Below are 18290 nucleotides of genomic sequence, written 5' to 3'. Positions count from 1 at the left end.
CTGCAGTGTTTTAATACTCCAGTATCTCCTGTTTGCCAAACAAGTTTGAAAGCAGGGTTGTACTCTGAGCTCAGTGCCTGCTTTGCAAATGATAAAATGTTTTACTGCTATCTACCCGCCCCCCCCCTCCGCCCCCTACACACATCGTAGGTCCTAATTAAGCAGGAACTGCAGGGATCATTTCTCTTTGCACTGATCTAATCTGAAGCCACGAGCAGCTGCAAAAGTTATGCTGGGCAGGATTTTTCCCCTTTGGCACAGGCTGTCCCTTGATTAGGTTACAAGTGCTTGAAGGCTACTGATTTTTGCTCTGCTTTATGAGAATGTTCTTCTTTTTAACAGTTTAATTCCTCAGGTTTGAGTCATCAGGTAGTGAAACAGAAGCCTGTGTGCATCTGTCAGCCTGCTCATCTGCTCAGAGAAGCTCGGTGGGAACACAAAAGGCACTTTCTGATTTCAGAGCAGCTCTAGTGCTGTCCTTCTCCTGACAGATCCTAAAGCAGAGAGCGCTGCAAACCTCAATGGTTATTTCTTAAGGGGAAGTGGCACTGCCGAGCTGCTTACCAATGTCCCATAAACACTGCCTGGGTGGAAATTACTGTACGCGGGAAATAACCTAGATTTTTCATGAGTTTGATTTGGGTGTGTTGCTAAGCGACAGGGGCTCAGGAGGGTTTGCATGTAGGCTTTAGGTAGGTGCAGGCAGTGCCTGCGGAGGTTTGCAGGTAGGCGATGCTGAGCAGGGGGAGGCTGACCAGTGGCGGCAGGGCAAGAAGTTCAGCTACACAAACTGAACTTTCACTGCGAGGGCTTGAAAGAGAAAGAAATTGGATTAGACCCAGAGATGACGTATCCTGTTTGATTCCTTTTCCCCCTCACACTCCGACAAGCTTTGTGTTTCAGCAGGCTTTTATTTCTGAGCACGAGTTGCTTTAAAAATTGGGGAGTGTGTGTCTCAGGGTGTCGGCGGTGATGTGCTGAGCTCGACTGGCTCGCTTTCCTCGCGAGGGCTTTGTTCTTCCCACCACGCTCAGATCGGTTGTGCAACATGCCCCTACCGTTTAAAAAAAAAAAGAAAGTGCTGAGTAATGCCAGAGGTTTCTCAAATGGCTGATGCAAACCTGGAGAATTTGCATCATCATTCAGCTGGAGTAACTTGGTATGACAAGAGCTTAAATACAAGTCCACGCGGAAGCTGAGCTGGTTTCCAATGATAGGGCAGCACCGGCGAGCTGGGGGAAAGCACAGGTGTTGCTGAGCACTGCGCAGGCAGCAGGGAAGGGTAAAACACGCTTCAGGAGCTCCCTACCTGCGCGTAGGAGCAGCTTGGCAGATAAGAGCAGGCAGAGGAAGAGGCTTAAGTAGTTGGCTACAGAGGGAGGAAAAAGCCTTGAGTTGCTGCTGCAAACTTTTTGGCTGTGCCTGCCGTCGGCGTGCTGGTGGCACGGGAGCATGGTCAGGAAAGCTGCTGTGCCGACAGCATCTAATGGGAGCTACTTGCAGGGGCAGCCTAATGGCAGGTTGTCCTCTCTGGACAGCGGGCAGCCAGTCCAGGAGCAAAAGGTTGTGCTGAAGAAGAAAGTCACGCTGTTGAGGGGGATCTCCATCATCATTGGCACTATTATTGGAGCCGGCATCTTCATCTCGCCCAAAGGGATCCTGAAGAACACAGGCAGTGTGGGCATGTCCTTGACTGTCTGGACAGTGTGTGGCATCCTCTCGCTCTTTGGTAAGTCTCTGAAAAGTTTCTAATTGGTCCAGAGGGACAGCTGGTGGATTATTTCTATTTTTTGTCTGATTTTGCCATTGGATATCAAGGCACAGTGTGGAGCTGGAGGACCAATAGGGCTGCGGAAGGCTTTTGCTGTGTGATAGGTTGTGTGGAGGGTGCAGCGCTGTGCAATCCCTGTCCCCTGGTGCCGTGTCAACACAGGCTGTAAGCGCAAATCGTTTCTCATGGACCCCTAAAGAAAAAGCGAATGTCTGCTTTATGCCATAAAAAGTGCTATATGTATAATGTTTTCCTTCTGGCTGTGAGAAGTAGTTCACCATTTGCTTGTAAGGCCCCTGGCAGCGGGGCACACGGGTCATTCCGAGCACCAGCGAAATGTTCAGACAGTTTGACTCAGTTCCCTGGAGGCTCGGTCAAGGTCTGGGAGGAATAACTCCCACTGGACATAATCTGTGTTGGCGTGAAAGGGAGCAAAGTAATAATACTAATAACCCTTCTCCCTGGTCTTGTGTTACTGTTTTTCCCTTTATTCCCCGCTCACGATGTGGCTTGGAAAGGTTGGGTCACAAAAAAGAGCATGACGGAAACAAATCTGTAATGTGAATTTTGTTGCTGGCCTGCCGATCGTGACAGTTTTTACTAATTTTGCTGTGTTTCCTTTTTAACAGTATTAAATTCTGAAGAATGCCAGTTTATTTGTTCTGTACACAAAGCCCCCATTCAGAGTGGAAAACCCCACCCTGGCTTCTGTGGGACAGAGGGTCCATTGACCTACTTAATGAGTTAATCTCAAAGAAGCTGAAGAACTAACATGAATATTGGCTTTATTTAAAACAGAGACGACTTGTTTTCTGGCAAGAGGTAAAGAAGGCAAACACGGCCTAACATGTGTCTGCTTAATAGGTGGAACATGCGAATGCCACCCTGTGTAACTTGGCTCTGAACTTAAAGGCAGCGTTGACTCTATAAGTCCACCCAAGCCAAACAGACAATACAAGAAATTTAGGAACTATTTTGGTCAAATGTTAAATGCTTTGGTACAATGTGAAATGTAACCTGCTGTGCTAGCATGGAAGTCCTGCCAGGAAGCAAAATTCCCCTATAAAGAAAGACCTCAAATGCAATTTGCAACCCTGTTCTAATACCTTGGTCTTTAGATTCAGTTAAACTAGAATTTGCTTAAGCATCACATAATTTTAATACTAGTAATTTTCTGGCTGTGAAGTCAAGTCTGTGGAAGAAAATCAGATGGATTTTCCTGGGCATTTCCCAGATCTCAGGATGTGAAGATGTGTCTAATTTGGCCCAGCAAAAGATATTACCTCTTTTCTCTGACCCGTTACAGTTATTTTTTCATAATTTTTATATCATGGGTGTTTTTAATTTCCTGCATGATATAATAAAATCTCATACAAAGATCACCTAAGGTCTTGCTGAGGCTGTCTGTGTAACATGTATCAAAGCACAGTTTGATTTCATCCTGAGCCACTCCAGAAGAAGTTGGAAAGAGAAAAGTCATCAATAGTTTTTTTGTTTGTTTGTTTGTTTGTTTGTTTGTTTTTGTGTGTGTGTGTGTGTGGCTATAAGTGTTTCATTGAGTACATTTCCAAGTAAGCTGAAGATGATCAGATACAAGTTGTTGTGTTTTTGCAAAGCCCCAAACAAAGCGAAGGAAGGAGGATGGAATGTGTCATAACGTCTTACAGCTCCATCCAGTTTGGTGTGTGTTAGGTGGTTTTGACAACTGTAATTTTCATCTTAAAGTCTAGTAGCATAAAAGCAGGCGGGGAGCAGACTTCGTACATGTTGCTGATCATAGCTCTGTGTGATTCAGTGCTTGCCAACTTTGTTTTGGTTTTCCTGTGGCTTCTCAGAGTCTCTCAAAAGGGCTGCCGACATTGAACTGAGGTGGCAAACCTTTTTTCTGCTGATGAGGTCGACCTGTGGAGCTGAGAATCCATTGGCTTTGAGGCTGGGTGATGGCTCATTAAACAACAGTAGCAGACGATGCACGGGCAAAGAAACCTTCATGCAGGTCCTCATAGTTGCAGCATGCTTTTTCCTGCTCCATAATGGCTGAGGCAGTGTGTTGTGCTGGAGGCAGCCTTGGCGACCTCCCTGGGAACTGCTGCTTACTGTGAGTGCTTCTAATGCTCACCCAAGGGGGCCTGAACCACTTCTGCACGAACCTGGTTCCCCACTGTGGCAACATGATGATGATTTTGGTTTTATTTTAGTCGTCGTAAAGACACTGAGTGTTGAAGTGAGCCCCCTGCTAAGACAACGTGAAGTTGTCTGTACTTAAGGCAATGCAGGAATGAGCAGAGCTTCCATTGTGTTGGTTGCACACACAGCACTGCACTGGTGTTGGAAAGCCAGGGCCAAGCCGTACCCAGAGTTCTGTATGTAAGGTGTTGGGGGTAATAATGAGGAAAATCCTCCACCTGCAATTCCTGCTTCCAAACTTCAGTCTGTCTATTGCTTTCCCCATGGCTGAGGAGAGGGAATGCAGTCTTTAGGCTTTCCTTCAGGGGCAAGGCAGGGATTTCTGAGGCTGCAAGGAGCTGATCGTAGTTCGATAACAAGCATGTGTGTCAGAGGGCTTTCACTTAGCTGGGCCAGCTGGGGTGGCTGGCGTGACACAGCAGTTTGTCATACCTCTTCCCAAGGCACGGATGAGTAATGAAACACCTTGCTAGCAAATAGTTTGTTCAGTGGCTTTCACGTAAATGTAACTGCATACATGTACAGCTTGGGTAACTGCAGGTCTAGCTGAATGACTCGAAACTTATAAAATTGCTTGAAAGAAAGAGGATTAAAATGTATCAGAAGTTGTGATACTGCAGCAGCTCCGTTGTTTACCTTACAAGTGTTTGGAAAGGTATTTCTGGATATCTCGTGATGCCTTAGCTTAACTCTTACAGGTGCCCTCTGCTATGCTGAACTGGGAACATGCATTAAGAAATCTGGCGGTCACTACACCTATATCCTAGAGGCCTTTGGCCCATTACCTGCTTTTGTGAGAGTCTGGGTGGAATTACTCATTATTCGGTAAGTGTATCATGGCTTTTCTCTGTTTCTTTTCTGATGGCAATATGCTTTTCAGTCATGAAGAAAACTCTCCAACACATGATGTGCAAAAGAAATCAAACATATCTTGACATATGAGCTAAGTTTTTTAGTACAGCTGCTTCAGAGAATTTAACAATGCTGTTTTGCTTGTTGGCATTGAAACATTAAAAAATGTTTCATGTATAAAAAAAAGATTCTATGAAAAAAGCCTGTCACACAAATTCAGCTACTTGTTTAATTTTGCTAAGCTTACTGTACCCATTAATGTTAATACCTGTGCCTACTTGAAATACAGTGGAAGAGAAAAGTCACCTCTGCATTTTGTCAGTCTTGAAAGTGGCTTTTGGAGTCGTTGCTCTTGTCTATACATACAGGAATAATGCATAGCAAAGTTATTGCCCAGTATATTTAAGATTTCGGGGCACCATGTATTCTCTAGATGTCAGTTCAAGTCCCTGTATTTTGTTTTCATGGTGTGTTAGAGAATCACAGAATCACAGAATTTCTAGGTTGGAAGAGACCTCAAGATCATTGAGTCCAACCTCTGACTTAACGCTAACAGTCCCCACTAAACCATATCCCTAAGCTCTACATCTAAACGTCTTTTAAAGACTTCCAGGGATGGTGACTCCACCACTTCCCTGGGCAGCCTGTTCCAATGTCTAAAAGAAGTTAATATGAAAAGCACTAGCTGGGCAAATAAAGCAACAGGAAGTCCTTACATATCTAAAACGTGTGAAGTACTGATGTGGTGTGGTTGATGCAGCCCTCGACTTTGTATAAGATATTACAATATGAAGATGCAGAATTACGAAACCATAGCAAATAAATTTTCATAATGTAACTGGATCTTGTTATCACACTAAAATATGGCCCATTTTTATTTTATTTTATTTTATTTTATTTTATTTTATTTTATTTTATTTTATTTTATTTTATTTTATTTTATTTTATTTTATTTTATTTTATTTTTTTAATAGTATTGCTGAGGCTGAAAAGCTTGTTATATGTAGAAAATGCAATTCACTTATGTAAAATAAATTCAGGAGTGATCCATGCGAGCCTTAGGCTAGTTAGCACTCCTTTCCTCTCTCTTCTGAAACCAGCAAATGAATCACAAAAGCACAAGCCTCATCTCAAATCACAGCTATGTTTACATAATATTGACAAGTTCTAGCATAGCCTGTTGAGTTTAAAAGCACTAAGAGTGCTGAGTCATTATGAATCCATAAATCCTTATCTTGTTTTCAGAGGAAATAATTGTGTACGTCAGATGGTCCCTCACATCCTCCTCACTCATCGGTAACCCTTGCACAAATTGCAAAATTTCCACCAAATGTAGTGAAGGAGTAGATACCTTAATAATATTATCTTCTTGCCAAAGAGAAAACCAGATAGAGGAAGCAGACCTATGGTTTTCACTGAAGGAAACAGTGGTGTGAACATAGCTATATCCTTGCACAACAGAGAATCAACAAAAGAGAGTAATGGTAGAAATCCCCTTGTTAATCTGCACCCTACTGGGCAGAGGGGACACTATTAGCTTAGGCATAAGTACCCACAAGAAACGAGACTTCAGAAATTCCTCTCCTCATGAAATGTTTAAAAAATTTTGTACATATGACAGTGTCTTAGGAGTATCATAAAAACATTCTTAGTCATTGTGATCTGCCCCACACCCAGTAAATAATCATCCTGCACATGGGAAAGAACATCAGTGGATTCTTTAATCATCAAATCTGAGAGGCAGCAAGGGAGACGTACTTGTTATAACTTGTGATGATCAGAGTAGCGCTGCCTAAACTCCATGTAGTCTCCTGTCTGACTCTGGCATCGTAAACTAATTGGCTACTGCTATCAAAGAATTTGGGACTTAGTATGCACCTATGGTGTTTTCACTGGGTGAAACTGCACACGCACTTCTCAGTTAAGCCTTTTCTCTTCTGAAAGACACAGAATTATCACACCCACAGGCTCTGGAGCAGCCACGACCAAAATAAACTTTTTCTCTCCTCATATATCTTTACAGCCCCTCTTTTACAGTGTAGGATGCACTTAAATTCTGCCCATGCACTGACTAAACTGTGCTAGCATCCCCCCGTATTCAGAAGTGCCTTACGCTACGCTGTTCCTCATCCAGTACATGTAGGAACTCCTTTTCTCCCTAGGAGTCAGGTTGTGGGTGTACTACATACCTACAAAAATACTACAAAAAAAAAGTTCACAAGTGAAGACAACAGTGTGAACACATTGTCTGTAGTGCTTGTATATGGTGGTTGCTAAACACAGGTTAGGTAAGAGCGCACTGCCAAAGAGGTGACTTACTCACCTCTGGTATGTGCTGCCGGCAGTAGGCCTGCCCTTCTCCCAGTGGCTTTTTTTTCTCTCTCTGTTGCTTTTTTTTTTTTTTTTCCTGCCCTTAAATGAAAGCTGCTAATTCACTTTCTGTGCATTCATGAATGTACAGATCTTAGGAGCCTGCCAATCTTTCTTTCTGACTGCAGTAAAAAGGAATTTGCTCCATCCCTTCAACGTCTGCCTCAGCTAGCCAGGCACACCATCACCACCATCTCCCCTAAAATGTGGGAACACAGGAGGCCTACATATTTATTAAAGATATAACTAACTAGATATTTAATGAAGGTATAACTTAAGAGCTCTGTTTTTAAAGATGAACATTGTGGAGCTAACGGTGACTGCCACTTTATTAAGGCTTTTCTTAAAATGAGAGAGAAAAATCCAAGTTCTGGGGGAAGGAGCAGAGGCTGAGGAAAAAGACCTGGGAAAGCTCCAAAGATCTGATTCTTCATCTGATCCAGGCCAGTTCAAGCTACTTTTGGCAGTCTGCAGCATTCAAATGCTGGAAGCCTGGTGATCTGCTTATGTAAATCAGAAATATTCCACCAAGGTAAAGACAATAAATGGATGGGTAAAGCTCATGCAGGGGGCGTTCAGCCTGTAGCAAAGGCAGCGGCTGTGAAGCCAGTTGTTGGCCAGTGAGAGGGGTGGTTCTTGTGCATGGGGTGTACACAAGCAGCAATCCTCACTTGTCTCTGCAGAAACTTTCTTAGGAAGATGCTTCTGGTCTGTGCTCTCCTGCTGTTTGGTCCAACACAATGTGTGACCTTTTGGTTGAGTCATGGTGCTAAGAAAGTGCTTTTTGTCTCAAAGGCAAAGCTCTCTTGTGGAAAATTCCTCTAGCATTCAATGAAGAATAATACTTCTCTGCAGAGTTTTTACACTGCTGTATAGCAACTATGTTTTTGTTAAAATTCTTCTGGGAGATGTATATTCTGCACTTAAGGCATTGTTTTATTAAATGTTCTGGATTCCTCATAACAAATTTGAATGGACTCTTGTTTAACTCAAAAACAATATGAGGCAGAATCAAATACCTTTTTTTTCCTTGCTGTGTGTAAGTGTGATGAGGCACAGTTACCACCAGCTGTCCTGAGGAGGGAAAAAGTGTCCTCCCCAGGCACATGGGAACAGACCGCTGAGACTGTAATGTGCAGACAGTGTCTGATCTCAGGCACAGGGCAAAGTACTGGTAATACATGCCAGTGCTAGGGCTCCTGGCAAACATTTAGCTTGTCTTGAAGAGAAAGACTGTATGAATATTACTTCAAATTTGTAGATGCCTGCATGCCTGCTTTCCCTTGCATTCCCGTTTCATGGAAAGGACTTTCTGTACTTTTGAGGATTTTTGTTCTCACAGTGCTGGAAAGTTGTTACTCAATAAAAGTAGGAAACATTATAAAAATTCTTTGCATTTTAGGATATACCATTTTCATTCATTTTTTTTTACCTTGTCTTTTTTTATGTTGTCCCAGATTTATTAATAGGTTTGGGTAACTTCTGGATGCTTATTTCAGTACAGCAGAATTCTCAGCTTCACTGAGATTAATTTGCTTGTCTGTGAGGGGTAAGATGTACCTTGCCACTAAAAATTCAGTCCCCAACAACTTTCACTCAGGGTGTTGCCCATGCAATTTAATTGTGGACACGTTCACTTCAAGCACGGCAGGGAAAATTTGTGTTGATACATTTCCTTTCTTCACAACACGAAAGTTGTAAGAGTGAACATGGGAAGAAGTGATGCTGGCAAGATCATCATCACTGAGCAAAGCCAAACTGTTTATGGTTATCTGTTATACTCAGAAATCATGGTACCTGGTGGCATAGCTGCTAACAGGCACCACAGTTAGGTACACTTTGCAGTTCTGTGATAATAAATTTACAGTATGATCCCAAATGGATATTGTTTACATACTACTGCAGATTAATTTTGTGATTTTTTTTTTTGTTCTTACTTTTCACCCTAGCCCTGCTGCCACAGCAGTGATATCGTTGGCATTTGGACGGTATATTTTGGAACCTTTCTTTATGCAGTGTGAAATCCCAGAACTTGCAATCAAACTTATTACAGCTGTTGGCATCAGTAAGTATCCAACTTTAGTTTTCAGGAAGAGTAAAGATTATGTAAATTAAAAAAAAATAAGTAATCACACTCTGAACAGGTAGTCGTTTGGTGTGAATCACTGCAGAATGATTGTGCATTCCGTGCCAAGGGCATCAGCATGACTTTTTGCCTTGATTTGTGTATTTGTGAACATATGTAGTAGTAAAAAGAATACCAGACTTTATTAATGGCAGAGAAAATCTATTGCCAACCCTGATTCTGTTGCCACTGAAATTAATGGCAAAACTCTCATTATTTTTGTGGAAGCAATTTTAGTCCCTAAGAGATGGTGAGCCAGTGCCAGAGATAGGAAAGAATGATTACTTGATTTTAAGTGCTTTGCTTTACCTCTGTTTTAGGAGGCAAGTACTTGCCAAGTATGATGCCATGAAGAAATGTAGTTCCCTTGACAGGAGCACAGGCAACATGAGATCATTTTTTCTAGTCCCTCCCTGTCCTGCACAGTGATAAAACTTACTGAGGCATCGCAGTTCGGGAGGCAGGAACCCAAAGGACTTTGGGAGCAGGGTGTGCACTTTGGTGAAAATGCATGCTGGTTACCAGCAGTTTGCTCTCCTCTTGCTAAGTAATGAGTGTAAAGGGATCGTTTGGAGCTGATGGGGGGAAGGAGGCTACCCCTAGACCAGGAACTTTTCAGTCTGCCTGGATTGGTGTGTGAATGAGGCTCTGCTCCACGTGACACTGGAGGCTTGTTTCCATCTTTGTGCAATTACCAGGGATGGTGCTCCTCGCTCACGCACACACACACACACACACACACACACACACACACACTCAGCTGTCCTGGGAGGAGACTGTGGAGCAGACGTGAGTAATTAGTAACAGATTGTTCCTTTCAGTTTGGCCAGTGCACATAGCAGAAACAAAAGGACTGGAAAAAAGAATTAAGACTTGCAAAGTGATCAAAGGCACACAGGAGACCACTTTAATTTTGCACAATAATAGGTTCGGATTACTTTTTCTTTCTTTGGGGTAGAGAGTTCAATTGACATTGAAATTTGCAGTCTACAGGTTACTGAAGCTTTGTGTAGGAGCTCTCTTGGTAAGAGAGCTCTTCTGGCAGGAGTGTTAAAAAAAGCACTGTGTGACCACATTTCTTTCTGAATTAATTATGCACAAACTATAGGTTTCATAGGAATAATTGAATTAAGGGCTTGAATTTTGAGGTCAATGACTTTTTATGGCTACATCTGGCTAAAATATTTCAGTAAGAGATAAGGGTGAAACAGATGTTCAGCAAACTTCAAGGTCACTGTGACGGAATGTTAAGTGAGGACTCCGTTAAAAGTGTTTTGTTAAGTGTGTGTGATTCAAGCACAATAAGCGAACACTTTAAAATAGATTTTTATTGCTTTTAATTTAATTGAAAATCTGTGTGATAAGCCAGGGCTACACAAAGTAATTAAACAAAGAAGTAGCGTTGCAGGGGGGGTGCGGAGATATGCAGAAATAATTACACCCTAAAGGGAGATAGGAGCTCACAGCAGACTGTTCCTATGGTGACCAAGGGTCTGTGCAGAGCAGGTAGGATGAGCTGTTGTTTCACTGAAGCAAGAGTTTCCTGGAGAAAGTTTGTAATTGTGAATGGGATGGTGCTGAGAGAAACACGGACATGTCAGACTGAGGCTTTATTGTAATTCTGCAGCGTGCTCTGCAGTGGAGTTTCATTTTTAGTGGGTTTTGGTCATATGCTACACTTAAGCTCAGGTACCAGAGGATGTACGGCTGTTAATCTTGTACTGTAACAATTAGCTGTTGGGGTGGAAATTGTTATGAATGTTTTGTACTGTGCATGTAGGCAGAGCAATAGGCAAGATTAAGATGTTGTTGAGCCTCACAGACACATCGGAGCCCTGAAGATCTTATAATCCAATTTAATGGTGCCAAAGGTAGTGTTTGCTTCCACTGAAAATTGTGTTACGTTAATCAGAAAGTGAAATGATGTGCTTTTTTGTCGTCTTACCAGCTCTTGATCCCTTCTACCACCTATGATGACAGAGCGCTTGCTACATATCTGTCTTTATTACGTGGGCAGAAAGGTAGTAAGAAGCACGGTTAAACTCTGTCCTTGAGTGAAACTTTATTTTATAGCTTTACCTTGTCATTTCTCATCATACTGGAAAAGTCAGGAAGAGATTTTGAAAAATCTCTAGGTGATCCCCTGCTCCCCAAAACAGTCAGCGTACCTAAACAATTTCTGACAGATGTTGGTCTAAAATCGTCTTCAGAGCTCCAGAGAAGGAGTTTCTACATCCTCACCCAGCTCTGTAGCCCATTTTTCTTTCTATCCTTATCATAAAAAAGTTTTCTCATTTGTTTTTCACCTAAATATCCTTTTTTTACAATTTAAACCTAATATTTCTTCTCTTACACAAAACGGACATGGAGGGCAGTTCTTCCTTTCCTCTTCATGGCCATCTCAGCACAGCAGATTTGTGAAGGAAGATAAGGGGGGAGCAGGTGAAATAGTGCATACCAGCATTATGCATGACCAAGAACGATGTTCATGCTTGTGCAGGAGAGAGGGTTCCTTTTGACATGGTGTGTAATGCTTGCCCAAGGTAGGTGCAGCCAGGATTATGGTGGGGAGTGGCAGACACTGCAGCTGCTTTCTAGTTGTGAACAAGCACTACTCATGGGGTGGCTGCAGTCCATTCTACTCCCCACCATCCCACCTCAGCCTCAGTGATGAAAAAAGGAGCAATGGTGCTGAGAGGAGACCATATGCAGATCATATGAGAACTGAAATGGAACTACTGGAGATGGTGACTTTTAAAAATATCTCCATCTTGGTTTGTTATTTTTAGGAGCAAAGCATCTGCTGGGCACAAAATTTCTCTTGAAATCATACCTGTCCTGAGCTGTAGACACAAATTTTCTGTTCCAGGGTATGGTGCTTTCTTCATGGTAACTTTTATTTTATTTTATTTTTTGAAACAAAGAGTCTGAACATTTCAGTGGCTCAGAAGAGAAAAGGGTGCTCATGTGGAGTTTCTCATTCCTCAGGTTCCTAAGCCTCTGAGAAGCACAAGCTGCCTATTTTCAAACTTAGAGATCACTTTAATTCACTCTGTGTTTTTCAAATGAATCTCTCTGCAGGGGGGAAACACCTAGGCAAATACGGGATATGCACATCTTGGTCTGCCTGTCAGTCTGCCATAAAATTTTTTTGAACTCACTCAATTTAACTGAAACTTAGAAAAGAACAGACGTCTCGAACATATTTCATTATGACATTTTTTATGAAAGTAAGTGGATAGGTAGAGAAGAGAGAACCGGTACATGCCCTGACATAGGGAGGAAGTATAGAAGAAAATGAATACAGGAGAGGAGGCCTTCTAAATGCCCAACTTTGCTTGAGCTGGAGATTTGCCTCCTTGCACACAACAGCCCCAGGACACAAAGCAGAGGGATTCAGGCCATCTTTGTTCTGATGCTGAAGACTATCTTCTTTTTAGGAGAAACATTTAGAAATTTATTTTTCTTTTTAAATGAAAGCTGATAGACTTCTCCATATTTATCGCTTCTTCCATTGAAGAAGACCTTTGCAAAGCATGAAGATAGGCAGTGTAAAAAAATCTATATTCATGCATTGCTTTAATTGCATCTGTTAGCTCTTCTCCTAATCTTACGGTTAAGTATATTCAAATATTCAAATATATTCAAAGTGAGGGATAAATTGTAGTGTGTTAATGTATTGAACTGTACTATTGATCTACAACCTGAATAGACATGCAGCCTTAACTGAGCCAGTTCTAATCTTTTCACTTGGTCTCCATATCAGACAGCAAATATACAGGATTCAAACAAACAGAAGAAAAAAGAAAAAAAAAAAAAAACACAACAAAAAAAAATAACAACTATTAAACTGTGAGGTTACCAACTTGCACATTTATAAAGCTTTTAAATTTACTCATATTTTGGGCATTTTATGCCACAATAATGGATGATTTTCTCTATTTTTTTTTTTTTTGAGGTCTGCTAAAAACCAACCAACAAACCAAAAAAAAACCAAAACAAAAACAAATACCCAAATTGTGACTGTTAGACAGAGGCCATATCATGCTTGAAAACCAAGGCCGCTGTACAGATCTATCAGGGTTTGCTGGCAAACACTCTGGAAAGTTTTGTTGGCGTAAATTTGATGTGTATGTGAGCCTGTAGTTGCTTTTTTCTCATGTCATGGCAGCTGTTATGGACACTGCTCTCTCCTGCTGACAGTTTTCAGGCAAGCAGTGTAAATGAAGACATCTCTTGGCTGTAGGAATAGCAAAAGCTGCTCTGGTGGGTGCTTTTGTGCCCCCTGTGACTTCCTTTTAATTGATGCATTAAAATCCACAAATTGAGGATACTTTTGGCTTTGTGTAAATGCCTTGAACCTAAAAGCCTGACAAGCCAGAGGAAGGCAGCTCCTGTGGTTTCCTGCTGAGGCAATGGCACATACGTTCCTGAAAAGTAGGCCAGGATGTAATGCTTGCTGCTTCTGCTCCTGTTAGATTTTGTTATCCATTTATAGCTGTGTCTAAGTGAAGGGAAAGGATCGTGAAAAGCAACATGATCAGTGTTACCATTGTGTTCAATTGTTCACAAACCTTATTTTGTTCTCCCTCCACACTCCCCTAGATTAGGATTCATCTCACTTTTACTTAGCTATTTAGTTTGTCTAGTTGTCCATGCTCCCTGTAAAGTTAGTGGTGAAAAAGGGGAAGAGACCCATCCTGGAGGCAACTCATCTCCTCTTAGCTAGGCATCCAAAAGAGATGTTATTAATCATCCTCTGGAGGACAATGTCTTTTCACTGAGGATGCAGGCAGATTAGATGTCTGACTTTCAGCTTGCCAGTTTAGAGCTGAGTCCTACTTTTGCTATTCTTTTGTCTGGGGAGTTGCTACTTCCTTCGGATTTTTGCTGTGATCCTGTATCAGAGCCTCTGCAATCTTGAAGTATCTCCATAAGATCTTATTCACATAAGAGTGCTGTTGGATGACGACCATAGACCCGAGATATAATTTCCATCTTCATTAGTGCAGCTGCCCAGCTGTGCAAGGGACTTGATCTTACAGAAGACTTAAAGCGAATGGCACAATGCGCTGGTCTGGCTGCAGATGTAGCTTTCCTTCAGCTTCCTCATCAAATGAAGGTCCTTGCTGTGTCCATTTTGCTTTCTCTGTTCAATTAGAAAGCCTCAGCTAAACCGTTTTGCTGTTTTGAACTCAGAGTCTCAGGGTTGGAGAAAGTTTAGCAGCCTGCTCACATGCAGGTTGTCTTCATGAAAACATCACACTCAATTTTTTTTCCTTCAAGCCAATGTGGCTCTTCCACAAATTTTTGGCTTGTGATTTGTGTGTGGCTGACCAGCAAGGAAGGTCATGAGTGGATCAAAATTAATGTTTGCACTAGTTTGCCATCAGATGACACTCTCACTTGTGTATCAGGAAGGTGAAACTGATGCATTAGTAAACCTTGAGGAGGAGGAGGATGCTCACATTGCCTATTCTGACCTGGGTCAGGGTAGCAAATTGCTGCAATGAGCTTGAACACTGGATAAGCTGGATGTCAAACTGCACATCTTTTCCTACCCATAAAACTCTTCTTTCACTTTTTCTCATAGCCTAGTCCCTGCCCAGGCTTGTCTTGTGAAATAGGAAAGTGCAATATACTGAACTTTCCAAGAAACTTGAAGTAATTCAGTTCTTGTTTATGGCACTGGATTTTCTTAATAGCTTAAATACTCTTGGCAAAATAACAGTTTTAAATATATTTTGCTTAGATGACAGCTGTTTAGCTTATCTACCGTTTTACCATGTGATCAAGCCCTAGAAAAGATGGTGTTATCTCAGTCAGCAGTGACTTAAAGGGAACTTTGAACATCTAAATAAGTGAAGTTATGTCAGGGTAATGTTGTGACAATAGAGTAATGAATCAGGCCCCTGGAATTTTATGTTTCCTGCCAAGTGTATGTATACAAGGAAGTAATAAAGCAAAAAAAAAAAAAAAAAAAAAAAAAAATATATATATATATATATGTAGTATTTAGATCTGATGTGATACTTTGCAGAAGTTCAGGAGATTTTCTTGTGACTCAGAAAAGAACATTTCAGTTCAAAACAGTGAAATACTGTGACCTTTAAGATGTCTTTTCTTTTTTTCTTTTTTCTTTTTTTTTTTGGTGAAACCCTGAAATTAAGTGATGTTGTGAGTTTCTATTGAATTTGGTCAACAATATTGGTTGACTTTGGTTATAATTATATTGGAATGCAGATTCCTTGTTGTTTTCTCACTTTTCCATTAAAACTAAACCACTTCTCATTTAAACAGAGAAGACTTTTTTTTTTTTTTTAAATACAGTTTTTGGCCTTGTCACTTCAGAGCTGATAAAAAGGGCCTGGGATAAAGCAGCTGTTTTTGTAGCCAGAAAGGTTGTGCCATGCCAGGCCTGCAATGCTAGCTAATGCAAACTAGCTCTTAGGCTCTGGTGGGATTTCATGTGTCCCGTGATGCACCATGCGGCTGCCGATGCAGATGAAGCAGTGCTCTTGGGAGAGCTGGAGGGAAGGAAGGGCTCTGGTGAGGAGCTCGTTCATTAGTTCTGTGCCGTGGAAGGAGAGAGCAGATCACTGAGCAGGCTCATTGTACCATGTTCACCTTTGTCTGCAGCAGTGGGGGAAAGGGAATTTTTATCTAGTGAAATGACTCACATTTTCCATTCACTTGGTAAATATTTTTTCCTTTTTTTTTTTTTTTTTGGCAAACTACTTTATCGATTCTGTTTTACCAGGGTAATAGTTTACATAAGCTGGTATAAGCTGGAATGACTGGCACTCATATAAGGCCTCCTGTTCTCCTGTTAGTTGGTTCCTAGCAAAGACCAGAAGATGCCCTCCCCGACCCAGGACAGGGTATGAAAGCACTTCTCACCCAGACTGGTTGTGTTGGCGAAGCACAGACCTGGGCTTTGTTTTCTTTGCCAATTCCCAGCATGGACAGCAACATTTCTTGCACTCTGGCCCTGTTGAGTCTAAAGTGGCATGGCTGTAAAGGAAGGGAAATAGTGGGAAAGAGATGCAGGTGTCAATAAGGCAGTGAGTGACAAATTCATACCGGGTCTAAATGAGTAATGTCATTAGTAATTTTTTCTATTTTCTGAAGTGCAAATCTCTAACCAAACTGCCATCGATGCAGAAGTATGGAGTGACAAGGGTTGTGCAATTAATTTTTTTCATCTGAGGCAGGCTTCTGTCAGCTCATCGTTTACCAACAGCTAACGAACCTGGGGAAATGAAGCTTTAATTTGGTGCAGAAGGAGCCAGGTGGAGAATGAGGAGATGGATGGGTCAGAAAGAGGGGGTCGGCTCAAGCATTTCCAGGGGAGCCTGGAAGGGAAATGTGAGAGGTGGGAGGGCAGCAGAGGGAGAAGGTTATCAGGGTGTGTTTCCTTCAGTGCACCTGAATCTATTGTCTGTGCAGCCTCTCAGAGTTTTGTGATTTCAGTGACATGAATATTTCTTTCTGACTTTTCTTTTTCCCCTTGCAGCACTAGTGATGGTCCTGAATAGCACAAGTGTCAGCTGGAGTGCCCGCATTCAGATTTTCCTTACCTTTTGCAAGCTTGTAGCAATTCTGATAATTATAGTCCCTGGAGTTATCCAGCTAATTAAAGGTATGAAATGAAAAGTAAATGCTTTTAAAGTGCTTTTATCTTTACGCTCCCCAGTCTCCCCGCACCTGCCTCCACCAAATAATGCTTATAGCAGCAAAATCTCTTAATTAGTCTCTGCTTGTTCAACTGAAGCTCTGCACTGTCATGTAATTGATTAGAAGTGGAACTACACTGGGATGAACTGGTATTTCCTTCTGCATGCCAATGAGACTATTCAGATCAGACTTGGCTTTCAAACGAGCGATAGGATTGCTCTTCTCTGTAAATTGCATTTTGCATGAACCTTGTGAAAGGGTCAGGATGAGCTTTAATGACGGATGGGCATGTCCCTCGGCAAAGCACTGGCCTCATCCAAGCAGAACATGCCTCTTTTAATTGCACTGGTGCCTGGTCCTGTCCAGTACTGCGTGTGGTGGTGGTAGGGTCTCAGATTTGGGGAATGTGTGAAAGAAACAGTATGATGAAGGCTGTTCTAATTGAGAATGCTAATCTCCAATCAGTCGGTAGGGGTGGTTGGATAGGTATTTATTATTAGAGAGAAATGCAGAAGTTAAAGGTGCTGTACTGGAAGACAACCCGTAGTTAGCTAGCTGTTGCTTTCACAGGCTTCCTGCCCGCAGCTCTACTAGATTCTCACATTTCATGTACGCTTTATTTCTTCCAAGGAAGATACTAACATGTGCACCTAAATGCAATAGTTTGGGACTAACCAAGGGTAAGAAAGGCAAGCAGCATTGTTTGGAAGGCCAGATTTACTCTACAGGCTTTGTCAATGTTGCTGCCTAAGCGAGGAGCATGAACAGAGGCCATTGGTCTCTCCCAGCCTGGAGATGGCTATGCAGGCCTTTTGCTGGCTGTCATTTGGGTAAAGCCATGCTTGCAGAGAAGCTTTACTGGTACACGCTCAGCCACCTGCAGAGGGAGGCTCTTCAGTCAGAGCCCTGGCAGCAGAGAGGGTGAGACGGAACAAGCCCCAACTCTCTCCGTACATGAATGCTAGGCAATAATGACAGGAAGCACGAGGAGCTATTCAGTGCAGAGGGTCAGAAAGGGGAACACTTTTGAATGAATCGGTGGCAGATTTTAGCAAAAACTATTGCTGCTGGCTGTGTCCCTGGGGACGCTCTCCTATTGTGCTTCACAAAGCCTCCCGTCTGTCAACAGCACAGCACCAGGCTCAGTGTAACTCTGGCTAGCAATAGGCTCTGAAATAAAACTTTTCCTACGCAGCACTCTGCTGATTCACTATTTCTGTTTTCATGCTTTTCACTTTCTTTCTGGCTGTTGCCATGCCTCTTCCCTCACTTCATTTCATGTGCAAGCTTTCTCCTTGTTCCCCTCTG

The 18290-nt window shown here is 42.2% G+C and overlaps 1 protein-coding gene across 1 annotated transcript in view; it reads left to right on the top strand.

Moving 5' to 3' along the window:
- Positions 1-1093: 1093 nt before the first annotated feature.
- Positions 1094-18290, top strand: part of SLC7A11 (solute carrier family 7 member 11) — a 59675-nt gene continuing 42478 nt past the window's right edge. Inside the window, exons 1-4 of the mRNA XM_084517394.1 lie at positions 1094-1729; positions 4657-4783; positions 9130-9245; positions 16822-16947. Coding sequence (XP_084373520.1) covers positions 1453-1729; positions 4657-4783; positions 9130-9245; positions 16822-16947 — 646 coding nt within the window. The 5' untranslated portion in view covers positions 1094-1452. The remainder of the gene's footprint in view (positions 1730-4656; positions 4784-9129; positions 9246-16821; positions 16948-18290) is intronic.

The sequence above is a fragment of the Aythya ferina genome (assembly GCF_964211825.1).
Source record: "Aythya ferina genome assembly, chromosome: 4".
NCBI lineage: Eukaryota > Metazoa > Chordata > Aves > Anseriformes > Anatidae > Aythya > Aythya ferina.
The sequence above is the reverse complement of the archived record's forward strand: the minus strand, read 5'-3'. Positions and strand labels throughout refer to the sequence as shown.